Genomic DNA, 26,119 nt, shown 5'->3' on the forward strand with positions numbered 1-26,119 from the left:
TTCACGCTGCCCGCTGCAGAACACATTGAGCGAGTCGACACGCACCCGCTCACGCCCAGCCGCACGCCAAGGAGAAAAGCGACTGTACAGACGTTTAGCGATAGATAGATTAGGCGGAGGAGCGACGCGAGACGGGCTGACAGGCGAAAGAAGTTTGGGTTTTTTTTCGATATAAGTGCTCTGCGATAGGCTCTTCTCTAGGCAGTAGTGAACTTGCGAACACGTTTTCACTCATTAAAGACAGAAAGAGAGCAGGGGATCAGGCGGGGAGCGGGAACTGAACGTCCCTTTTCTTTCAGTCATGCTTCTTCTAGACGAGTCCGACGCCCTAGCAGGTACGTAATTTCACCGTCCTGCTCGTTGCCCAGCGTCCGAGTGCCCCTCTCGCGGCTAAGGACGGTCCGGTGGACCGATGGGAGTGCACTTGATGCGCGAGAGCCTCTGGAACAACCAACCAAGAGAGCAAGTGACAGAACTGAAAGACCGGGATAGTTGAACCGACTGAATATAAAATGAAATGTTTCCCCGGTTGCTCCTTTACGAGTTTGTTGGCTGGCAAGCAGAATAACCAAGTTTATTTTGAAATGTTTCGTACGTCTGCTCCGAGTCAGTGTTTTGAATGTGTTGGTGTTGTGTAACTTGCGGAAGCAAAGGCAGTTGACTTGATCTGAGACGACCTGTTTTGGGATTCTTTTCTCTAGCATTTGCTCAGTCCAGACGCACGTGTGTATTCCATAGTAATTAACGTGGTCTGGTTTCTCTACTACTGTCTTGTTGAATCAAATTCCTGTACGGTGGATTCTGCCTGTTTATTTACAGAGGTTTTGGGAAAAATGTCAATGAGATGACCTACTGATTCACTAATTTCTCATTTATTCATATTTTATAACGGTTCTGTCTTGAGTACTTGTCTCAGTGTGAAATATCTAGTTCGTGAGATGCCCAGGGGTCTCCAGCTGGCCATATATTCATGTTTCCATGGTGAAAATGGAATCCGATCAGTTTCTGTTCCGCCATTCTTCAACACTCTTCGGGAATTCTTTATTAATTTAATTCGAATACACACGTGTGAAGCGATACAAACTTTCCACTTTTTTCTTTTGTAATTTTAAACCCCAGGTGAGTGTTCAGATTTAGAGCAGAGGCAGTTAAATTCAGTTACCTGCTCCATCTTGGCATGGTGGTTGTGCATGTAGCTACTCAAATCCTTTTTGCATTTGTAACAATTTGATGTTTCATTTTATGGCATATGCAGATTATATCCGATGATTTAAATAGACACAGTATTTTCAAAAAGAATGACGTGTGACATTATTGACGTACAGTGTGTCATGAATGCCACCGAGGTTCGTGTCATTTTTCTTATAAACAGTGGCGTTCTCACGGCAACTCCTGTTCCTTAGGCAACAGCTGTCTTCTACAGCGAAATAACAGAGGAAAAGTGTTGTTTTTCCTGCACTCAGCACTCAGCGAGCTCCAGCAGAGGTTTAGCCTGAGCGAAAGCCTGTTGCCTTCCCGGCGCGCGCAAGTTTCATAAGAAGGGGCCAAGGCGGCACGACCAGAACGTTCTCGTCCCTAGTCACGCCGCCCCCTCCCTCTGTGGGTTATGCAACACTAGTGTCAGGTTGTAGAAGCGTCACTGGAGAGTTTCGCCAGTCACGTCCACTGGGTTGATCTGCTCTGTCCTGGCCGTGACACACTGGCCTAATTCCTGGCCCCGCCGCATCTGTCGCGTACTTTCATAACACATGAACAGTCCTCCGAAACTCTGCGCCAACAGATGGGAAATGTGAAAAAAACAAACAAACAAAAAAACAAAGCGAGGAATGTAATCACAAACATAACTAAATATATCAAAGTCATTAGAGTGTGAAAGTGTAATTTGGTTTGGTTGCTAAACTACATAAGCAAACAACATTTCCATCCCACAGACATTCAGCATGGAAAAGGAAATAAGCACCAAATAATCCTAATTGTACCCCAACATATGTGCATAGACTATTTTTGAACTATCTGTTGGATTCACACCCATTAAAATACACACAGCTAAAAAAAAAACCACTTCACACACACGCACACACACTCTCTTTCTCTCTCTCTCTCTCTCTCTCTCTCTCTTTCTCTCTCTCTCTCTGGGAATTTTTATTTTGTCAGTAGGGGAGTCATATGAGAGCGTGTCAGTTCAGATTTGTGTGTAAGAGATCAGGCACTGTAACTCCCTTCTGTAATCAGTGTCTCAATAGCAATATGTCAGTTATTCAAAACATCTGTAGGAAATGCTGATGTGTGTATGTAAAGTGTGTGTTCTGTTTGTGAGATATTCCAATAATGTGCATGAGCAAGTGGTACGACTGGATGTGCCATACCTCTGAACACACGTTGTGTAACAGCCATTGGTTCAGTTACGTAAGCGTCTCTGCTTCTCTGACCCAGCCCTGTCTCTGTGTGTGTGTGGGTGTGTGTGTCTGTGTATGTGTGTGCCCTCTTTTCCAGCAGGGGGTCAGGACAAACTGAAAAGTGGTTCATCATATTGTGGGAAAGGACTAGATGGATGAAATAGAGTTGTTTTTCTTTTTTTTTCTTAGCGTGTTCTGTTGAAGTCTTTCCAATCAGCCATCATTTTCTAACTGTCAGGTTTTCTATTTTGTGCCATTGTGTTTCTTGGTCTTAATTACTGTTGCTTTTATCATATATCAGCTTCTCACCTCTCAGAGATAGTCTTTCATGTTTAAAAGCTGAAACTGATCTTTAGTCATTTGGTATAATGATAAGTTACCATATAAAAAGTCTTTACAGTTTTGTTAAATAGTATTGGCTTTCTAGTTGAATTTTAACTGGTTTTTACTGCTTCGGGGTGTTCTTTTCTGTATGGCTTTGCATCTAGCTGGTTCTTATCTAGATTATGTGATATTGGCTTATCTTAATAAATGGTCTTAATATGCTTGCTTAGTGTGATTTCCTTTCAGCTTTCTTGTAACTTATTTGGATACAACATACTACAAAGTGATACCAGTTTAAAATGTTGCTAGTATAAATTATTTTTAAAAATTCTTTGTGAACAGAGTCTTGTGTTTCATAATACATCTGAATGTTACATAACACATAAACTGCTTTTGTCATTACATATTCAGACCTGAACTTTGAGTGCAGGTTGTCCAGAAGGGAAAAGCACAGGGAAAGTCAGATGGTATTTTAAATTTACTTATTGTGTAACCAAATTTGTAGGTGAAATTCATAGAGATAATTTTGAAATGTGTGGATAAGACACATTTTACTAAGCCTAAACATTTTCCTTAACCTTAACAAAATATCAGTCAAGAAGCTCTTAACCTGTGAACCCTTTGGGGACCTTCTATTACTGTGTTCTGTAAAGCAAATTAAAATAAAATAGAGACCTTTCGTAAATGTATATTTAGAAGAAGTAATATAAAGAAGGTATTTTCATAGTATATTTTTTGTCTGCTGTCATTTTGCCAGGCCTCCCAGTGTGCTGGCCCACCATGGTAGTTGAGAGGCAGGCTGTAACAGACTGCAGTAGCTGGGCTGGAAATGCCTGCCTTACGTTCCTGGCCTGAATGCCTGCCGTACGTTCCTGGCGTAAATCCCTTGCGTTTGGAAACTTCAGCTGGCAAGAAGCAGGCCTATCCATGAGCTCTCGGTGAAGCTGAACCCACACCAGTCTAGGAATGGTGCCGCTGCGTTGGACATGCCCAGCACATGCCCAAAGCTCAGACAGCTGGTGCCATGTGAGAAACTATCTGTAGCACATGCCAGAGTAGAATAAATCATAAATGCAGACGATCTTCAGTGCAAAATGCGGGCTAGCTCTAAACCATTCATCCATAATATAAATGATTATAAGAAATGGTATAAATGATAGCACTCATGACATCTCAGTCCATGGATAAGAAGAGGAGGAAGTTTTTGAAGATGTCCTGCTCCTATCCTGCACTCTAGATGTAAGAAACAATGGTCAGTAATCTAAAGTAGCCAGTGCTGAAGGTCTGTTTGCAATATGTAGATTGAAAAAATAATTTTCAGATAAAATAGGTTGTTAATTAAGGATAGCTTTTATGTATTATTGTTTAGTTGGCTAGTGTATTCTGTGATTCAATAAGTGAGTGTGTGAATGGATGTACTTGTGTGTGTGTGTGTGTGTGTGTGTGTGTGTGTGTATTTGTGGGTGGGTGTGTATGTCCTTCTGTTTGTGTTTTTGTGTTTGTCTTGAGGAAGTGATATGAGGTCCAGGTAGGACAATACAGTGGCTTTGTAGAGGGTGTGTGTGTTTGATTAATTCTGGATGATTCTTGAATGATTTTTTTTCTGAATCTTGGTCTCTTGCTTTTTTTATTGAAGCTTCATGGAAATCTATTTTGCAAGCACAAGTTGTTGGTCATGTTATAACTACTGACCATAGCACTGTCCATATTAAAAATATTTGTACTTTAAATTTGGAGATGCAAATAAATGTGAATGTATAAAATATATAATTGATACAGCCTTAAGTATGATTTAACAAATGCATTTTATGTCAGGGCCAGTCAGGGTTAGTGTAAAAGATTAGGCTCTATATATGCTTTTCAACACATCACATGTTCACAGATACATGCAGGGGTTTTCAGTGCTATTGGTGACATGGTCGTCAGTGTACCATTGTTATAACAAAAGGTTTGAGCATAATCTGCAGTGTGCTTATTGATCAGAGAGAGATTTGTCTGATCTCCCATCTTTCTCTTTTGATCTCCCATCTTTCTCTTTTTGTAAAGTGGAACAAGAGATGGTAAGGAACCCAGGGGAGTTAAGCGCAGGTCTGGAAAGCTAGTGTCAACAAGATTGTTCTCATTGGATTCAATGTCTTGTGTACACCTTTAGTCAAGAGACTTTTGTTTGACTCTTACAATTTCCTTGCTTGTGTTTTTTTTGTTTTAATATTTTTTATTTAAATGACCCAAAGTAGTTGCCATTAAATAAATAAAAAATACAAACAAACAAATAAATAAATAATGGATAAAATAAAACAGAAACAAATAAAAACACAAACACCCCAAATATTTTCTTTGATTTGGGAGGAAGTCAGGACACAAATGAAATCAGGACTATATATATATATATATATATATATATATATATATATATATATATATATATATATATATATATATACACAAAAAAATAAATAAATAAATTATATATATATATATATATATATATAGATATATATATAGATATAGATATAGATATAGATATAGATATAGATATATATAGAGAGAGAGAGAGAGAGGGCTCATGCTTGTCTGGCCCATTGCAGTGCACGTTCCCTCTCCTGGTAGCGATGGAAGCAGACCACAACAGGTCTGGGTGTCCAGCTCAGGTGGCTTTTGAAAGACCTGCTTGCCCATGACTTCTTTCAGCATCACAGGCATGAAAATAATCAGTCAGTAATGCTCTCTGCACCCTCTGGAAACATTTTCAATGTGCAGGTTACTATTCTAAAGTGATTTCCCAGGTAATCGTTCCATGCAGCTTTTAGATCGGAGCTGTCCACTTCAGGCCGCGACAGAGCAGCAAAGTTTTTCGCCAGCTGTAGTTTCCACAGCAAATGTTGCTATACCAAGCTTGCTGGAAAACCAGATGTGATGTTTAGAAAGTTCAAAAGCTCCGCACCGCATTAGTATCTTGTATAAATCTATGCACGCTTGTGGGTGAAAGCACACTTGGTGCTTGTTTTGCCTGATACTTAAACATTAGATTGCACAATATTAGCAACCATATCAGTTGGAATCACATTTAATGGAAATCCACAACTGGTAATATAGCACATTTAATTCAAATATGGAGTGACATGTCACTTGCAGGCTTGCATGTTGTGTGTATATGTGTTGGTATGTCAATGGTGCAAGGTTAACAAATGGCACTATGTATGACCATAAGTCTTCTGAACATCCTCACTCTGTGTGTGTGGGTGTATGTGGTGGTGCTCATGTTTATTGGTGTTCTCTGCAAACACAAAGTCTCTTATGTCACTGTGTCACTAGCAGGCAGTGATGCTGAGCGTGCTATAAAACGTTATATAAACAGAGTGCACCATGGTTACATAACCCTCTGGCTTCTCAGTGTACCCCTACCCCCTCCTCACCTCTTTCTCTCTGGAGACCCTTTCTCTCTCTCTCTTTCTCTCTCTCTCTCTCTCTCTCTCTCTCTCTCTCTCTCTCTCTCTGAATGGACTGTGTATGTCGGTTTAAACACAGGGGGACTTTATGTAAATGTTGTGTGGATGTAGTGTGGATGTGTTTAGGTGTAGGTATAGTCTGCATGAGGTCTGTGAGAAGTCCTTATTTTAAGAAAAGCGTCCACTCCTCCAGTTTCTACATTAGGCATCATGAGAATAATTGAGCTGTGGTGTGTGTGGGTGTGTGTGTGTGTGTGTGTGTGCGTGTGTGTGTGTGTGTGCGTGTGTGTGTGTGTGCGTGCGTGTGTGTGTGTGTGTGTGTGTGTGCGCGTGTGTGTGTGTGTGTGCGTGTGTGTGTGTGTGTGTGTTTGACTTCTCAGTTGCTTTTGTATTATACAGAGGGTGTTGTGTGTATTCATACAAGCCTATTCTCTTAATATTTACACCCAAGTGGGATCTGCAACTTGGTCCACAACCAGTGTTTAGAAACACTCATTAGAATGAATCTCACAGTAGAACATGAAGTTTGATTTATCTCTGGGTAAAGCCTGTTGCTAATCTGAGCCACACAGCCTTACACTCCACTCCCATCTCACTCCTAGTCATAGTGACATACTCACCCAGTCACCATTCTATGTGGGTTAGCAGGCTCCTGTGTATATGTGTGTGCATGTGTCTGCATGTGTATGCATGCATATGTTCGTGTGTGTGTGTGTGTGTGTGCATGTGTATGCATGCATATGTTCGTGTGTGTGTGTGTGTGTGTGTGTCTCTGTGTATGCATGCATATGTTCGTGTGTGTGTGTGTGGGTGTGTGTGTGTGTGTCTGTGTGTGCATGTGTATGCATGCATATGTTCGTGTGTGTGTGTGTGTGTGTGTGTGCATGTGTATGCATGCATATGTGCGTGTGTGTGTGTGTGTCTGTGTGTGTGTGCATGTGTATGCATGCATATGTTCGTGTGTGTGTGTGTGTGTGTGTGTGTGTGTGTCTGTGTGCATGTGTATGCATGCATATGTTCGTGTGTGTGTGTGTGTGTGTGTGTGCATGTGTATGCATGCATATGTGCGTGTGTGTGTGCGTCTGTGTGTGTGTGTGCATGTGTATGCATGCATATGTTCGTGTGTGCGTCTGTGTGTGTGTGCATGTGTATGCATGCATATGTTCGTGTGTGCGTCTGTGTGTGTGTGCATGTGTATGCATGCATATGTTCGTGTGTGCGTCTGTGTGTGTGCATGTGTTTTCTTGGTGAATGTAACACTTATGTAACAACTGTGCTACCTCCATGCCTTCCTCTTGGTCATCAGGGCGTTACGCAGCTGTCGCCTCCCCTTTCATTTCAGGCTGATTATTATTGGATGGCGGCCATGCTTTTGTTTGAGTATCGTTGCTATGGCAGTAGGCTTTTGCCAGCATGGGAGTGGGGTCGTGGGGCGGAGGCTGACGGGTGTTGGTGGGGCGTGCGACATGCCTTGGCCAAGCACTTTTTGGAATTTTTCAGTTGATATGTGGGTAGGTTGATACAAGGCTATGTCTACATTGTTAGGTAGCTGTTTGTGGTTTATTTTTTGGCCGGGGGTGGTGGGGTAGGGTGTCTGTATGTGTGTGTGTGGTTAAGAGTGAACGGTATGAGGGAGTTTTCATTTTGAGATTCCCAGTGGTACTGAATAGAGCTCTCTTAATTATGTAACTAATGTTTTAATGTTTTGTTGCATAACTGTGTCTCCTGTCCCTCTAATGGAATGGTGAGGACTTTTTTTGGAAGGGTATGGGGGGTTATGTATGTGTGGTTGTGTCTTCAGTAATAAATAATTATTTTCAGGCATATTTTATATGGAACACATCACAGGATCATAGTGAACACATCATATCCCAACAAAACACATATGCATACAATAAAATTTGATATTTACCTTGTTTTTTGTATTTGAAAATATAATTCTGTTGATAGTAGTCTTTCCTAAAAAATGCACGTGGTTATGAGAACAGCAGATGTCTTAATGAAAGCACATGTGTCTTCAAACAACAAACAACTCTCTTACATAGTGATCAAGGTTGTCCTGGAAATCTTGAGAAATCCACCATAAAAATTAGTGATTTAGAATTTATAATATAGCCTCAGTGACTTGGCATTCATTCATGTGATTCATAGAGCTGTTATATATTGCTCATGGTAAGATAAATTATAATTGTCCAAATTGTTCTGATACCTGTCCATGAGGTTAGAAATTAATCAGTAACAACTTCAGCATTTGGGGAGGAAGGAAGAAGAGAGACAGAGGAGGTATATACTGTGTGTGTGTGTGTGTGTGTGTGTGTGTGTGTGTGCGTGTGTGTGTGTGTGAGTGTGTGTGTGTGCGTGCGTGCGTGTGCGTGCGTGAGAGAGAGAGAGAGAGAGAGAGAGAGAGAGAGAGAGAGAGAGAGAGAGAGAGAGAGAGAGAGAGAGAGAGAGATTTTATTGTGTTTTATTGTAGAGAGAAAGACAGATAGGACCTGGTGAGAATAATGACAGAAAGGTAGTGACAGACGAATGTGAGATGGGAGGGTAAGAGGCAAACCGGGAAAGGGCCACGTCATCACACCGACTGAGGGATATTTCTGTGCTGAGGAGCATATGGGAATTAAGGAATGAGAAAAAGAACAGGGCCATTTTCACTCATCAGTGCCTATTTTATACAGACAGTAAGTGTGTTTGGGGGGGCTGCTTTTCACTAGTGGTTATGGTGGTCTGATGAATAATAGCATCTCTCCTGATACTCTTACCTGCTCCTTTATTTTTTCCTTTGTCTCTTGCATTTGTTTATATTGCAGATATGCAGATATCTCTGGTGTATGGCGGTTTTTGCCAATCTCATGCGTGCACACACGTGCACGCACACACACACACACACACACACACACACACACACACACACTGAGAAGAGACCTGAGAAGTCATGTCTGAGAGAGTAGGGCAGTCATTAGCAGATAGCTTGATATGGGTGGTTTATGTAACTTGTTTTCAGACTTGTGGATCATCAACCCCCATGCCTTATATAAATAATTAATCTTCCCACTCAACTGGTTTTTGGTTGGTTGGTTTGTTTGTTTGTTTTGGGGCTTGGGGGAGGGGGCGGGGTACTTTTGTGACGTGTGTGTGCGTTTATGGCTGACCAATCAGATGTTCAGATAAGACTGCTTTTAATATGTGAATAACAGAAAAAATGAGGAGAGAGAGAGAGAGAGACAGAGACTGAGGAGGTGTGCTTGTGTACATACATATAGTCCTCTTAGCGAAAAATGTTTACAATATAATTGATTGTTAATGTCTTAATGGTTTTGTTAGATGTTATTAATACTGTTACTCATGTTATTATTATATAATTATTATCATCATTATTATTGTTGTTTTTGTTATAATAATATTTACATTTACATTTATGGCATTTAGCAGACGCTCTTATCCAGAGCAACTTACAAAAGTGATTTGTCATTTACTCATAGAATACTTCCTAGCACAGTACAGTAGGTTAGAGTCCAATATACCAATGATCTAGAATACTGTAGAAATACAGGTATCACTGCTGATGACTAGAAATACAAAATTCATAAGTTCTATCTTAAACAATAACTGCAATAAAATATATGTTTATATTTATATTATATTATATTTATGTTTATATTATTATATGTTTTTGTTATAATAATAATAATAACTACTCCAGAGATGTAGTAGAAAGCTCTCCATGCTAGGCCTACTTATATAATTGAATGGCTGTAAAGACACCAGCCTGGTTCATACATGGTATGTGATATTCCATCTGCCTACAAAGAGCAGTATCATTAGAGCTGATGTAAACTGGTACAGACTTTTCTGGAATATTTTTAAAATGCTACCAAGACTGAAAACATGTGGTACCAGTAGAGCAATGGCAAAATTTCTGCTGAAACGTTAAACATTACTCATTTACTCTCTCGCTGCCTCCAGATCAGGACCAGGGCAGTGTCTTCAGCTCTGAGAGCGAGGCTCGGGGTACCAACCACTCGGGATGGCACTGCACCCTTCCCTCTATCTCTCCATCAGGTGGAACCCCGGGAGGCCCCGCCCACCCTCTGCCTTGCCCGGGTGGTCATGGGCCTGCTCTAGCAGTCAGCACAGCCAAGAAGAGGGGCCCTAACCCAGCTCACATGAGGAGAAACATCAGGTAGCCTGAGATCACCTGGAAGCAAGACCCCAGAAGTCCTAATTTTGCTAACCATCTGTGAAAGCTACTTATGTTAATGCAGTGCTTGGGTCCTACTTGGTTGAATTATTAACCATATTGTTTCTATTTATTTATTATTCATGTATTTTTTATCTTGAACTTTTTATCTTTGCTAACTTTAGCATTCAATGCCCCACCCCAATCAAAAACAGGAAAGTTCAAAGCTTTTCAAAATCTGAGCACATCTTTGTACCATAAGTAAATCTTAAGGGTTAAGAGTGAATGATTTAACTGCCTCCTCAGTTTTAAGATGCCAGAAATGATTGTTGTCAGGGTGGTAGCCAGCTATGTCAGCAGTCGGCTCAGTTCACAGTGAACAATACTTCCATTATGGATCAAAACACGGACTCAAGCAGACTCAATCAGAGCAATCTTCATGAAGATACCGTAACCGCTGTTTCATTTGTGTGTTTGTGTGCTTTTGATGTAGCCAGGTCTCTAAGCACACACAGGACAGTGTTTCTCACAGGCCCCCAAATATGTTAGAATCTCACCCTTCACTCTCTTTCTCCCTCTCTCGTTCTCTCTCTCGGTAGGAAACTACTGAAAGAGCATCAGTTAGATGCAGTGACTAAAGCTGCCCAGCTAGAGGAGATTGAAAGACGCAAGCGCCTGGAGCAGCAGAGGAAAGACCTCACGGCAGAATCCCAGCCAGAGCACCCACACAAAGCAGGTGACTTATGCATGTGCGGACACGCCCACGCAGCCATTCCGACAGACACGTCCACGCAGACATGCCCTCGCCGTCCCACACGTGCATAAATGTGGCAGCAAGTCTCATCTGTGTGTGTGTCAAGACACAAACAGACCTATAGGGGAAAAAGTACGATATTTTTTGAATATCCCTCAAAGATGTGGGCTACTTGTACCTGTTAACTTTCAACCTAGAAGCGTACCAGCATTAGTCATTAGCTTTGTGGTTCTGTAGTGGATGTGTGTGTAAGTATGGCTCAGAGCACCAAGCTTAGTGCGGTGTGTGTGAAGACATGTACCAGCAATGACAAAAACAGCACCTCAAACAACTGTCGCTAAAAGAGCTGAGACAAACCGCCCCCCCCACCCACCCACACAATACACACAACACACACCCACATACACACCCACACATACATTTTTTTATTCTTGATGTAGGTTGAAAGTTTTCCTCTTGTGCAGTCATTAACTCGGTTACTAATAGTGATATTGTGTTCGTGTGTGGCTGAGTGTGTGTTTGTGTGACAGTATGTGTGTATGTGTGTAAGAGAGAGATACACACCATAGTGATTTGTAAATGTTCATTGAGGCTTGGCACATACTGTGTCTGTGGGATTAAGATCAGTGACACTGACACACTCAGTTCAGATGACTCATGCAGAAGACACACACACACACAAATATTAAAGTTGGATAGACATCGATGTGCTGTCGTGACTAAGCCAACTGAGGTACAGAATGTACTGTTCTCCAAACACACACTCACACACACATGCGCACACACATGGGCACAAACACACACGCACAAACACACACGCACAGTGGCACATCTTTCCATAGTCAGATTTCATTTCAGATTCTAGTAAAGTGTAACTGTATTTGTTTGTTTGTGTTTGTGCGAGTGTGTGTGTGTGTGTGTGTGTGTGTGTGTGTGTGTGTGTGTGTGTGTGTGTGTGTGTGTGTGTGTGTGTAAAAGTGGGTCTGTGGAACAGAGGTGTGTCTGTTCCCGGTTGTATGCCACCATACGGCATTGACATCTCTGCCCAGGTTACATAAGCCTCTCCTCACTGTTAAATCCAGCTTGTGTAAGCGCCATTCACCCACTTACATAACACGTGCACACACACACACACACACACACACACACACACACATGTACATACATATACACACACACATATATATATATATATATATGATGCATAGGCATGTGCTGGAATAGGATATAGGATAATACGGTGTACCACTATATTAAAGATGTACGATAACATTATCGGGGATGCTTCAAAATACCATCGCTGCATTTAAAACAGCTTATTTTGCTAGATGCTTAATTTGCCAGAGACACATGGCAGTCCTGCTTTAACAACCTCTCACATGCACTGCTGTGGCGCTCTGTTCACATGTCACTTTCCTTGCTGCTTTGAGAGATGTAAACATAGAAAGAGAGAAGCCACAGCATAGTGGTGTGGCCCAAGAGCTTTTGCCTCCTTCAGAAAGGCTGAAATCAGAACTTCTGTGCCGCTATCAGCACAGTAGTGCTGTAGAAAAAGAAGGGAAATAATTAGTTGTTTGTTTGTGTTTGTTTTTATCATATTGTGATACATCCTAAACTTTGATAAAAGGAAAGGTACATCATAATTATAATGATATAAAATTTTTGTATTGGCACATGCCTAATGCCTAATACTTCTGTAACTTATCATTTCATATTGAAGATAATGATGTCTGAATGAGTGCATTAGTGTTTAAATTTGCTGTCATACCACTAAAGCACACATGTGCACATGTGCATGTGAGTATTATCAGCACTAAAGTTTGCCTTTTGTTCCAAGCTGTGATTGATTTTTTTTGCAATGCTCTGGACTGATGATGTAATATTAGGAGGTGTGTGTGTGTGTGTGTGTGTGTGTGTGTGTGTGTGTGTGTGTGTGTGTGTGTGTGTGTGTGTGTGTGTGTGTGTGTGTGTAAATTCCCTTAGACCAAAGCTCAGGTGAAACCACCACGTCACACATCAAAAGTGAATTCTCAATTGAAGATCGGGAGTCGGCTGGTGAGAGCAGTGGAGCACATGTTAACGACGCCTTCAACCAATTAGACTCTCAGGGGCGTGTCCTTGTTAACGTCAACCACCCAGTAGACGAAAATGACCTCTACCTCTCCCCTCAACTCGCCCGTGCTGTCAAAGCTCACCAGGTGATCTGTCAACTTCCAGGTGGTCAGTCACTCTTCTTATCAGCAAGCACTGTGTTTTTATTAAAACTACTATCTAATAGTAGCCATTACATTTAATCAGAGAACAGATGCCAGGATTCTAATCAATAACACTCCAATAAACACTGCAAATACTGAAGAATCTACCCTTTTCATCCCCTTCACTTTTTTGTGTTTCTCTCTGTTATCCTTTTTTTTTCTCTTACTCTTAATCCCCCCACCCCAAATTCCCCCAGATCGGGGGAATCCGGTTTCTGTATGACAACCTGGTGGAGTCGTTGGAGCGCTTCAAGAACGGCTGGGGATTCGGCTGTATCCTGGCTCACAGCATGGGCCTGGGTAAAACTCTACAGGTCATCTCCTTCATCGACATTCTCCTGCGCCACACCGGAGCTCACACCGTGCTCGCCATCGTCCCTGTGAGTGTGTGTGCGTGCGTCTGTGGGATTGTGTGATTGCGTGTGTGCCAGTTTGTCTATTTGATCGTGTGTGTATATGTAGCATTTTACATAATCGCACATGCACATGGCCTGACTGCTCTCCATCTCTCACCCTCTTTCGTTCTTTTTCTTTCTCTCTCTCTATCTCTGTCACTCTGTCATTCTTCTTTTTTGGGTGTTTTTGCCCTTTCTCCCTTGCTCCCTTATTCTGGCTTCCCATTGGTTGCTTCAGGTGAACACGCTACACAACTGGTTAGCGGAATTTAACCTGTGGGTGCCAACCCCTGAAGCCCTGCCCCTAAACAATGACCCGACCTACATCACACCTCGCACCTTTAAGGTGCACATCCTTAATGATGAGCACAAGTGAGTGAAAATAACTCCTCTCGGCACTCACACAGATGCACACATACATAAGCATAGCAACCAATCTTATTAAGACCATTAATTTATTTTACTGGAAAAACACTGGGCTAAGTTTATTACCACAAGCTTAATATAAAACTTACCAATAAATCATGAATAATTTCAAGAGACATTAGTGTTCTACTAGCAAATTTGTAAATATAAAAAAGGATATCTGAATTAATTAAGTGCTGGAAGTTTTGCCATGTTGCTAAGTTGCAAATTTTAGGCCCGTGCATCTATTACTTGTATTTGTCATTTACTGCTTATGCAACAGTAAGTTGAGACTTAAACAAGGTCAAAGTGTTACATTAAACTCTTAAACTCATCTTAACAAACTAACACCCCAAACTGAACTGCTGGATCCCCCAGTGCCTGTGCTGCTCCGCACGCCTCCCCCCGTGGGCCACTAATCAGTCTCCTGAGGCGCTGCCTCAGAACTTGATTAATTTTTCTCACTCTAATGCACTCCTAGTGGATTCTCAGTTAACATATGGGCCTCTGTTAAAGAGAGGAGGGATGACTAAGCAGGCCTTAGCAACAACAAAAAAAAAAGGCAGCAAAGTTGGGCGCAGTTTGGAAGGTTTTGAGCTTAGATGGCTCTCTGCGCCTCGGTAAAAAGTCCTCGGTGCTGAGCATAAGGGCCCTCGCTGGGTTGATTAATGTTTGATGATTCACTTTCCACAGTTTGATATCTCTGAATGAGCTACCCAGCCCACACACATCTGCTCCGTGGTGCACTTCTCTGGAGCTTGTAGGGCCTATTTTTTCGTTACTGTCTTCTCATTGCGAGAGATGAGTATGGTTTTCCGCTTAAATCGATGACCACTCTCTCATGTCCACGTGCAAATGGCACACATTTGTTGGCTCACTCAAAAGTGTGTTGAGGAACAGCAGTGTGGCTGAACAGTTTGGCGTGTTTGGTGTGTTTGGCTGAGGTTTTGCTGTTTCAATGTAGTTACCCCAAACCAATATTTAGAGGTGATTGTGCACATGTGTTGAAGAGTTACCTCAGTCCTGAACCCAAAGATTACCTTGTGTAAAAATAGTTGTGTTTTTTTTTACATTACATTTTTTTACATTTTACATTTTTTTACATTTTACTTTTTTTTTTTACATATAGGACCACAGCCACACGCTCTAAGGTAGTGGAGGAGTGGTACAGAGACGGCGGAGTGCTGCTCATGGGCTACGAGATGTATCGCCTGCTTTCACTCAAGAAGAGCTTCATTGCCAGGCGAAAGAAGAAGAATAAGAAGCCGAATGGACCAGTCGTCATTGACCTGGAAGAGGAGGATCGCCAGCAAGAGCTGTTGAAAGGTCTGCATTGACTGTCAATCTTCCCTTGAGCCAATCACTTTCTGGGATTGAAATTTTGGCGTAAAGGTTTCCTGGTTTGTAGTCCCTATCGGTTTTCTTCAGTTGCAGAAGTTTAGAACAAAAGATATTTATGCATGTATTTCAATTCAATAAAATTGAGGAAGTTTTGTTGCAGTCCCTCAAAGTTTTATTAGGCTAGTAACTGTGCTTAACTCTGAGAAAGAATTGCATGAAAGAAAGATTTTAGAAAGAGTGTTCATCTCTTCGGATCGATCAAAGCTCCTACAATCTTTTTTTTTTTTTTTTTTTTTTTATATTTGACCGGCCATAATAATACAAATGCATTAAACACTTAGTTATTAAAAGCTTGTATTTATTACATTGTTTCCTCTCCACTTTCCAGGCATTGAAAGAGCCCTGTCACAGCCTGGCCCGGATGTGGTCGTCTGCGACGAGGGCCACCGCATTAAGAACTACCATGCCAGCACGTCGCAGGCCCTGAAGGGCATCCGGACACGGCGGCGGCTGGTGCTGACAGGCTACCCGCTGCAGAACAACCTTCTGGAGTACTGGTGCATGGTGGACTTTGTGCGCCCAGGCTTCCTGGGCACGCGGCAGGAGTTCAGCAACATGTTCGAGAGGCCCATCCTGAACGGGCAGTGCGCGGACAGCACGGTGCAGGACGTGCAGCTCATGCGCTGTCGCAGCCATGTGCTCCATGATCTGCTGGAGGGCTTCGTCCAGAGGTGGGGGTTGGGGAGCAGGGGAGGGGGGGCAGAGAGAGAGAGAGAGAGAGAGAGAGAGAGAGAGAGAGAGAGAGAGAGAGAGAGAGAGAGAGAGAGAGAGAGAGAGAGAGTGACAGGAGATGCTCATAATGCAGAGCTTTAAAATTCACTGAAGACAGCTAGATAATGGAGATTAAAACCTTGCTAACGTTGATGGTACTCGAGATCATTTATTAACTTTTAACCATTTTTAATTGATGGGCTTAACTCCTGCTAATAAGATCATCATCACATGATGCTGGTCAACTATAACATGAAGTATGTTTAAGAGAAAGACCACCATCTCAGTGTTAGATACTAATGGTGTATGGTGGGTGTATCTCTTTGGGCGTGGGCATATATTGTTCTGAAGGCGTGGACACGATGTGCTGCGTCACCAGCTGCCGGAGAAGTGGGAGCACGTGATCCTGGTTCGCCTGTCTCCCCTGCAGAGGGCACTCTATACCGAGTTCATGAACCGCTTCAGAGAGGCTGGCAGTACTGGCTGGCTAGGTGTTAACCCTCTCAAAGCCTTCTGTGTTTGCTGCAAGGTGAGGGTGTGTGTGTGTAAGATTTATTATTTATTTCATTCATCTGTGCTTTATTTGTTATGTGCATCCTCCATTTAGGAGGTCATGGTAGCTTATTTGTTTTCCATTGTGTGTGTGTGTGTGTGTGTGTGTGTGTGTGTGTGTGTGTGTGTGTGTGTGTGTGTGTTTGTGCGCGCGCATGTGTGTGTGTGTGTGCACGTGCAGATCTGGAACCACCCTGATGTACTGTATGAGACCATTCAGAGGGAGAATCTGGCTAATGAGCAAGATCTGGATCTGGATGACATCACCACTAGCAATACACGCTGCTCAGCTACCAGTCTGAAGACCAGGCCTTGCGAGTCTGCTCGTAGTGAGGGTGGACTAAATCTAAGTCAGCTACATGAGAAAGCCAATCAGGGTATCACTTATGAATGGGTAAGTTTCATTCGCCCTATGTCATTTACAATGCATAAAAGTAGGCCATTGTTGAAATAAGCTTGTTATGTGACCCCAACCTGAAACTAAACAGACTATTTGTATATAATGTTATGTTCCTTGCTTTATCCATATAGTCATGTGGAATAGAGAAGAATAGAGAACTGTTTCATTGTTTTCTCTCAGGCAAAAGACATCATGGCAGGCTACAAGACTGGAATCTTGGAGAATTCAGCTAAGATGGTGCTGCTGTTTCACATTATTGATGAAAGTGTTAAGAAAGGAGACAAGGTCTTGGTTTTCAGGTATGTTCACCCATATACATACATGTTCGCTGTAATAGTTCATGTGATGCTCATGTTTATGTGTTTTATTTATTGTTTTCCCACTCTCTTTATATCTCTGTTTCTCTCTTACACCACACACACACACTGGCAGTCAGAGTTTGTCCACTCTTACAGTCATTGAAGAGTTCCTGGCCAAGAGGCTGATGCCTGAGCACAGTGGAAGTGGTTTGAAGCAGACCTGGATCCGCAATGTCAACTATTACAGTAAACGTCCCTTACATCTCCTCTCTTACTTCTGTTGTACTCTCTGTTGCGACCTGCTGGCCTTCTATATATGCAGTCTATGTAGGTAGTGTAGTAGGAGGTGTGTTTTAAGGGACGATCATACATGAGCTCTTTGCTGGGTAAGGTTTTGCAGTTTTAAGGTCATATATCTAGGCTTTGATTGGTGCGTGTATTTGTGCACACACGTGTGTGTGTTAGTTGTGGAATAACCCTTTCTAAACTCTCTTTCAGGATTGGATGGGAGCACATCAGTTTCAGATCGAGAGAGGCTCATCAACCAGTTTAATGATTCGACAAACAACTATGCTTGGGTTTTTCTGCTGTCCACCAGGTAGCATGTACACCTGCACACACACAGACATATAGACACAGATTCACGCACACACGTACACGCACACATGTGAAACATACACACAGCCATCTTTCATAAACCCCAGCTTTTTTCCAGTGCTTATTGTGCTAGTTGAATAACTGTTTCCTACCATGTGTGCTGTGCATATGTACCATGTTTCTGTGTTGCTAGGGCTGGCTGTCTGGGTGTGAACTTGATTGGTGCAAATCGCGTGGTGGTGTTTGACGCCTCATGGAACCCATGCCATGATGCCCAGGCCATGTGCCGTGTGTATCGCTATGGCCAGTGCAAGCAGTGTCACATCTACAGACTAGTGTGCGACTTCACCTTGGAGAAGAAAATTTATGATAGGCAGCTATCCAAGCAGGGAATGTCTGGTAAGCTTTTAGAACCAGTCCAACTTTTGATTTGATTTTAATGACAAGCTGAAACCAAAATTCACTTGGTTTTAAAAAATTCACCTTCTATTTAGAAATAGAAGTTCTGCTTTCCTCTTCAATGTTTTGGCTATGTCTCCAAGGCAAATCACTTGGGCAAAATACGTAATATTAACCAATAATATTTTCATGATTCAAACAAATCCCAATGGATAAACTCAAGTTCCGCCCTTATAGTTATGCCATTCTGCTCAAAATTATGTCATCTGAAAAAAGGAAACAGCCTTATGATTTCTGGTTCTCATTGTCTTCAAGCTTATATTCAGCCTTCTTCCAGTTAACACATAAAGAATTGATTTCACAACCTCAAGGCTGTGATAATGGAACATCCTTTGCTATCCTTCCCTGCGCTTTACAGGTTTTCGTTTTTTGTTTGTAAACAACAGAGTCCTCTTCATCAGTGTTTTGGCTCACAATGGAGAAATCGAAGACACTTGTGACGGATGATGCATTGAAAATGCCTTATGTGAAAAGAACCAGTGGGTGTCTGCCATACAGCTGATGTGTGGCTTTGCAAATTTCTCTATGTACAGCTGATGAACATCTGTACGTGGCTGTGATGCGACTTTATTTTCCGCCTTCCCACTGGACAGATTGAATTGTACTGTGTCATGTTTTTGACTAATAGTTAAGATGGTTTGTAATTTAGGCTTGGTGGATGCACTTCCGGTTCAGTGCCTTTGCTTCCACCCCAGTCTCCTCTCGCCTCTCTGGCTTAACTGGAATCCACTGTAAAAGCAGTGTGTACAGAACTTTCCATTTCAGATTCATTGGGAAGAGAGGTGTCCTCAGTGTCCTTTGGTTTTATGCCCTTCAGTCTTAGACACAGGCAGTGTGTTGCCCTGATGTTCCATTTCACCCTGACATCCCTTATTCAAATAAGCTCTCCACATACTCAGATATTTTGTAAACTAAACACAGCCTGTCTCTCAGAATGCCAGGAGTAGTGGGCGAAAAGCCCGATCAATGGCTACAACTTTGCACTACTTCACCTGCTATGATAGACATGCCACACTCCTCCCTCCTCCTCTCAGATCGTGTGATAGATGATTTGAACCCTGTGCTGACATTCACTCGCCGGGAGGTGGAGTCTCTGCTGCACTTTGCGGAGGAGGAGCCTGGCACCGCCAAGTCCGTGCACCTGCTCCGCCCACAGGACGACATGGAGGCAGTCATCAGGAAAGCCTGCCTAAGATACCCCCACCTCATCACCAAGGTAACAGTCTAATGCTCCTTCTGGTATGCTTTTGTACACATACATAAATTATGTACACATGTTTAAAGTAGCATGCCTTTACACCCCGTCACAATCAACAGCAGAAAATGATTCCAAAAATGATTTTAGAACTACAACAGAGCCACAGTGCAAACACAGGACACAGACATCGATCTTTATTAAAAAGCCAGAAGTTCACATGGTATTTTATTTACCCTGCTTCCAGCAACCCTTCCCCCATGAGTCCTTACTGACGGACCAACGGGACCTCAAGCTTACCAATGAGGAGAAGCAAGCAGCCAAGAAGAGCTACGAGGAGGAGAAGAAGGCGTCCGTTCCCTACACCCGCCCTTCGTATGCCCACTACTACCCAGCCAGCGACCAAAGCCTCACCAACATCCCTGCCTTCAGCCAGAGGAACTGGTAAGGGTTAATATTGTCATGACCACCTGGTATCGTACATTAAAAATGTGTCATGCTTCCAGCGAATTAACTGTTGACTGACCCTGTTTGCTGTCTGGTGCTAAAATTAGCCTAGCATCTAGACAGAGCGATCGTTCAGTTTTCAGTAATCTGAAAAAGTGAGATGTATTCCAGATGGAGGCAGTTCAGAGAGATGTTGTTTTTCGTTTTCTAGTTCAGAGTGTGATATGATGCAGTCATGTTGCCATCATGCCTGTGGTACTCTTTCTATAATTCCCCAGACAGGCTTTAAATCACCAAAACTCAGAAATGCAAAACAAGATGCAGGCTGCAGAGCACAGAACTAGTCCTCCATTGAGACTACAATTACTTATAACCTAATTATTTCGTTTCAGTACCAAATCTTCTTATGATTCGAATACAAATCATAATACTTGAATACAAATACATAATACTTATGACTATGATTTGAATACAAAACAGTCATTGTGATGTATTACAGGATCATAATCCAGTCATTTTCTAATATGGCATTTATAACACAATTATTAAATAATTATTATTTCATAATACATAACTAGACTAAGCTATTTTTAACACCAACCAACTAAGCTATTTTTAATACTAAGTAACCCTTTTCTTGAAATTTCTTTTAAAAAATGTATCCACTTTAGGCAGCCTCCTCCACGGCCAGAAGAAAAGCCTATGGCCAGCAATCAGCAGACACATGGAACTCCAGCCCCCACAATGCAACAACAGGCAGGCCGTGGCACCTCCCCCACATCCACAGACTCAGGCTCCAGGTCCCCCGTTAACTTCCCTCTCACCTATCTGCAGAAAGCAGGGGTCTATGTGCAGAAGATCGTCACCCCGACAGGTGCTTACATTCTTAGAAATCTAATTAATAGACAATCAGCTCAAAACCGCTGTGTCTGACCTACAGTGAGCTCAGAATCCCCCAAAATGGAATGCAGTGTTAGGTATCCTAACATCAAGAGGCTGTTTAAACAACCATTTATGTGAATTGATCTTTTCTCACTCTCTTAAGATATCGTGATTCCTGGCACTAACAGCGCCACAAACATGCAGGCCAGGATTAGTGCAGGCGAGAGCATTCATGTGATCAGAGGAACTAAGGGTGAGGCCTCTGCTACCAAGTACTTCTGTGTCAAACTCTCCTTCCTTCTCAATAATTTCTTTTCTCATTTTTTTTACCTTTCTCTCCTTCATATTTGACTAGAGGTATGTCACTACATGGCCGAACATGGCTCTCGATCTGTCTTGTTTCTAGGGGCCTACATTTGGACATCAGATGGAAGAATCTTCGCCATCCGCGCCGCAAGAAAACCCAAGCAGGGGGAGGAAAATACCACAAAGAAAGGTATTACTCATCTCATTCAGCTGTTCAGAGTCAAAACTGTCAAAAATCAAAGTAGGAGTTGTTGAAATAGGAACTGTCCCATTGTCCTTCATCTGTGTCACTGTATTAATCATTAGCTGATTCAAATAGAATTCTCTCTCTCTAATGCCCTCTCACTCACAGAAGTGTCAACCTCAGTGCAAAACTCTGTCAGTAAAGGCACCAATGGCAGTGTGTCACCTGACCCAAATTTGCCCAAGGTTATCACCCCTGAAGCGGTGGCCCGACCTCTCTCCCCAGATAGTCCCGAGATCCTGAGCGAGCTTCAGCGTTATACCAAAGCCCAGCCCCCAACCATGCCACCTCATGGAGCCATGAATCCAGAGAGAGTCTCAGAGAAGAGTGTTATCAAAGTTCTGCCTCAAAATGACATTACCTCACCTGGGGTACAGGCTCCCCTGGACCTAAGGGGCACAAAGCGAAAATCCACATCACCTCCTAGCAATGACCACGCCGCCAAACAGTCGTCTGCTCGGCCTCCTCCACAGAACTATCCCTTCATGGGTAGTTATGGCTTAACTCCTGCCCTCAACCCAGCAAGCGTAAACCCCGCCCTTCTAAGCCCCCTCAGTTCTGTGTGGCCGTCGTACTTCCAGCACCACAACCCTATGAGCAAGCCTCGCCTCATGTTCCCGGTCTCCCCAGATGCCTACGGTCTAGGGGGTGGAGCCTTGCCCGGGTCCTCCCCCACATCCTCCAGCACCACACCAAGTGCCACAGTGACTCCCACATTTACTTCGATCCTTCCCTCATTCCTGATGAGGCATGGTGTGCCCTCAATGCTGTCTGGAGGGTTCCCACTGCAGTATGGCCAGCCCCTGAGCATGTACCCCGCCCCACTCCTGCCTGGAGCACTGCCAGCAGCAACACAAGGGCCAGCTGGGTCGAGCTTCCTGCCTCGCTACGCTTCCTTAAGCCCGTGTGGCAGCAATCACGATCCTCACCCTGGCACAGAAAACAGAGCAGCACGCTCTGAGGGCAATGACCACATTTGTAATAATAATGATGATGATGTATTCAAGATGATGGGCCAGTGAGACGTGTTTACTAGGCCCATGTTAAAAGATGTGAAGAAGTTGACAACCGAGACTGAACCAAGACTTTTATCTACTAGCTGATCTACTAGCAGACTGTTGCTGACTGAGAAGTTCAATGCTGTTCAAATGGAGAGGATTCTGACTGACAAACTGGACAAGTGAAAAATCCTTATGCTATGTTTTCTTCTCAAACAGTTTGCATTTTTTCACACTTGATGGTAGAATTCATTAATCTGGTTAGTAAAGTTAGTGAGTTAGTAGGCAAGATTCAAACAGATGTTAGCATTATCACTAATTGATAGATATTTATCAGTGCTTTTAAGATTGGCTGTAATCAGTCAAATCATGATACCACGGAAGGTTCTGTAAAAAATGATCTAATAAGAACATTTAACCTAGTGGACAGTTAAGCTTTGCGCATTTGAAAAATGATAAGAGATGTGAAGATTGTATACAGTTAAATTAATCAAAAGAGAAGAAGAAGAGGTAAATGTTAACGAAAAGACCTTAAAGATATATGAATGTATTTTGTTTCCAGCCTTTACCACAGTGTTGCAAGCACAGGCCTTAGAGACAGACATTAGACTTAAGAATATGTTAATTTATGCGAAAGTGGTACTGCTCTCTTTTAAAACATTTTAATGTTGAACTGTGTTAATGTTTTTTATATAAACATGCAATGTTTCCTAACACTGGTCATAAGCAGGTGAATGGGATGTAGTCCTGTTCATTTTTTAAATCTGCTTGATGTTCAGCTCATTTGGATGGAGTGAGATTCTAATACAAAGGACATATGCTTTAACTCTGATGCCTTGTGCTACTGTGTCACTGAATGTAAGGGTGAGTGTGAAGAGTCCAGGAACATGTGCTCCTAACTCCCACCTGTCACCAGAAGTCTTACTCGTGCTGAGCTAAGATACGATGACATTGCCTCATGTGGGTCAGTGTGCCCTGTAATACGTTTTCCCACCTTCTGACATCGAAATGTTCTCTTGTTTCTTCTGTAACGGTGAACTGATTACCAAATCAACATACCCAGTATGCTCAACTTAGCCACAATAACTATCTATAATTATAATTAAAACATAATGAGAAATGTGTGAATTTTCCTCTCCCAAAATAAGTTATTAATTCCAAGTAACCACATGTACCACATTGTATTCAGGTTTTTGTCAACTGAAGAAATGGAAATAACTTTTTTGGATTTGATCTTTCATTTTGTAAATTTCGCAAATTCTTTTCCAGCCAAATTTGCATGAAAATGTTTCACCAAATATTGACATTGTTATAGCATATCTTGTACAGTGCTAAAATTATTTTAACTTGAATTTGTATGGGGCCTTGCACTGTATGTTTACAAACAACTTCCTTGTTGGCCCATCTGTTCCCCACACTGCCCTAAATGCCTTTTGGGGTAATTGTTCACTTCCTGTGTGCTTGAATCTGAATGGACATTTGTCCAGGAACTGTCTGAACTGTACCTTACTGTATAACATCATTCTTGTGAACTCAATCTGTTTGTTTTTCTTCTTTTCCTTTGTACCAATTTTTACAATTTTTACTTGCCTGTTGTTTCTTTAATGTTTGACAATTTACCAAATTAATTTATTTAAAATTATGCATATTTATTCATTTATATTTTTTATTTTTATACTTTTGTTTTATGAGGGGCTTGTATTCTTATAATTGAATGTCTCAACCATAATGATTGAAGGAATGTATGTGTGCCTTCGTCTGTAAGTATGTATAACTGCCACCTGACTGAATCATAAGAAAGCTTATGGACCAATGAAGCAGAATCAGTTTGGGTCTGTGTGGCTTAATGGATTTCCAGAGCAAGACAGTAAAATTGACAGATCTACTGTGTTCCTATAATCAATGTCAAGGCCTCAACAAGTAAAATACCCCAATGTTTTGTATTCTTTGCTTACTACTCTTTACTTGAATCGTATTTATTTTTTTATTTCAGAATAAGTTAGGAAGTGTTCTATTCATTATTGAAAACGGTCTGGTTAGATATACAGCTCAGTGTGAAAGCATTCAAATCATAGTGAACGGTTATTGTGAATGGTTATTCAATCTGTTCAGTTTTTTAAGTTTGTAAATAAAAATGAATCATGATTTAAATTGTAGTGTGACACTGTTTGTGTGTTCACTTGTACAAAACAACAGAAGGGAAGCTACTATCCTTGCTTCAGTTTACTATCGGAGAATGTGTGGGACATCGTTACATCATGGTGTTTGAAAATCTGATTTAGATGCTTTCCAAAAAGAAAAGAGAATCTCACTGTTGCTATTGTAAAACTGGAATAACAGAAATTGTTTAATCTGGCAGTTAGACATTTCCTATCAGATCATATCAGCACCCAGTAAGAGCTGTAAGAACAAAATATTCGACATCATTTCCAAAACCTCTTAATGGGCCGATGGTCCAGTTTAACACAATAAAGACATGACCCTGTCATCCCAATTTATCCAGATTAATACAATCAATACAGCCATGACCCTGTGTCATCCCAATTTATCCAGATTAATACAATCAATACAGCCATGACCCTGTCATGCCAACTCATCCAGATTAACACAATAAATACTGCCAAGACCCTCATCCCAACTCATCTGGAAGGCACTCCTCAAACCACACAATATTTCTTTAGGGGTTTTAGCATTCTTTTCAGCATTCTACTATTCTGATTCGTGCACATGCTCTGCTCTGTAGATCACCTGGTAGAGCACAGAGAGCAAAGTACTTATAACACTAAGGTCACTGGTTTGATTCCCCAAGAGTGAACAGTCAACTGCTTCAGAAAAGTCTGCAGAATGCTGTAAACATGTTTTCCTTTATTTGACTGACTTAATCTTGCATGTACAGTTGACCACTTCTTCCTTGGATGTGGCTTCCAATTTCTTTTCTTATAGATGTGTTGCATATCATGTGTCCCAGTATTTTATCCATAATAAACAGTTCTCAAGCCAGTGACCTTGTTCCATCCTATTTTAAACATCCAGTCGTCTTGCATCTCTTTAAAAAGCATAGCCTAAACCCATTTCTAAACTAACTTCATTTTTAAGCAATAATTCGGTATAGATTCCTGTCCTGTTTTGCACAACATAGAACAAAGTATTCCCTTTTCAATGTATGCAATGATTTACTGTAGACTGTTGAATCTGGAAAGTGCTGTTTTAATTCTAGTGGTCCTTAGTGGTGCTGGCACCCAAGGTACCATTTTAAAGTTGGCTACTTCTTACTTAAAAACAGAATTTTTCAGAAGTTTTCTGTTAAACTTCACAACTGTTCCTCTTCATCTTGGGTTCTGTTTTATTTTCATTGCATATACTGTCTCTTGAATCTATCTTCCAAAATTATAACATTTCTTATCAAAGTTACGCAGACAGTTACACAGTGTTATCTCCCACTAAAACCTGGTAGAAGCAGCCAATTTCAC

The 26,119-nt window shown here is 41.8% G+C and overlaps 1 protein-coding gene and 1 long non-coding RNA gene across 3 annotated transcripts in view; one reads left to right on the forward strand and one right to left on the reverse strand.

Moving 5' to 3' along the window:
* LOC113578893 (helicase ARIP4-like) lies at window positions 1-24,805 on the forward strand. Of its 2 annotated transcripts, none has more exons than XM_035536026.1 (20): window positions 1-335; window positions 10,136-10,352; window positions 10,949-11,085; window positions 13,087-13,301; window positions 13,556-13,738; window positions 13,992-14,125; window positions 15,288-15,484; window positions 15,888-16,230; window positions 16,622-16,799; window positions 17,004-17,216; window positions 17,403-17,521; window positions 17,655-17,767; window positions 18,020-18,119; window positions 18,312-18,517; window positions 19,612-19,793; window positions 20,020-20,216; window positions 20,891-21,093; window positions 21,265-21,354; window positions 21,508-21,597; window positions 21,760-24,805. In XM_035536026.1, the coding sequence occupies exons 1-20, from the start codon at window positions 302-304 to the stop codon at window positions 22,671-22,673; spliced, it is 4,065 nt and encodes a 1,354-aa protein (XP_035391919.1). In that variant the 5' UTR covers window positions 1-301; the 3' UTR covers window positions 22,674-24,805. The 2 variants fall into 2 exon arrangements, with proteins under 2 accessions (XP_035391919.1, XP_035391920.1); XM_035536027.1 differs by having other exon boundaries at window positions 13,099-13,301.
* Window positions 16,156-26,119, reverse strand: part of LOC118242935 — a 13,525-nt gene continuing 3,561 nt past the window's right edge. Inside the window, exon 3 of the long non-coding RNA XR_004777106.1 lies at window positions 16,156-16,218. This is a non-coding gene — a long non-coding RNA (uncharacterized LOC118242935). The remainder of the gene's footprint in view (window positions 16,219-26,119) is intronic.

The sequence above is a fragment of the Electrophorus electricus genome, chromosome 18 (assembly GCF_013358815.1).
Source record: "Electrophorus electricus isolate fEleEle1 chromosome 18, fEleEle1.pri, whole genome shotgun sequence".
Classification (NCBI taxonomy): domain Eukaryota; kingdom Metazoa; phylum Chordata; class Actinopteri; order Gymnotiformes; family Gymnotidae; genus Electrophorus; species Electrophorus electricus.

What these genes read in the sequence shown, in the direction of transcription:
- LOC113578893 (XM_035536026.1), top strand. Translation starts at nt 302, where the DNA reads ATGCTTCTTCTAGACGAGTCCGACGCCCTAGCAG. An exon ending in GACAAGGTCTTGGTTTTCAG is followed by an intron (nt 17,522 to 17,654) that starts GTATGTTCACCC and finishes ACACACTGGCAG; the next exon opens with TCAGAGTTTGTCCACTCTTA. An exon ending in GGAAAATACCACAAAGAAAG is followed by an intron (nt 21,598 to 21,759) that starts GTATTACTCATC and finishes TCTCACTCACAG; the next exon opens with AAGTGTCAACCTCAGTGCAA.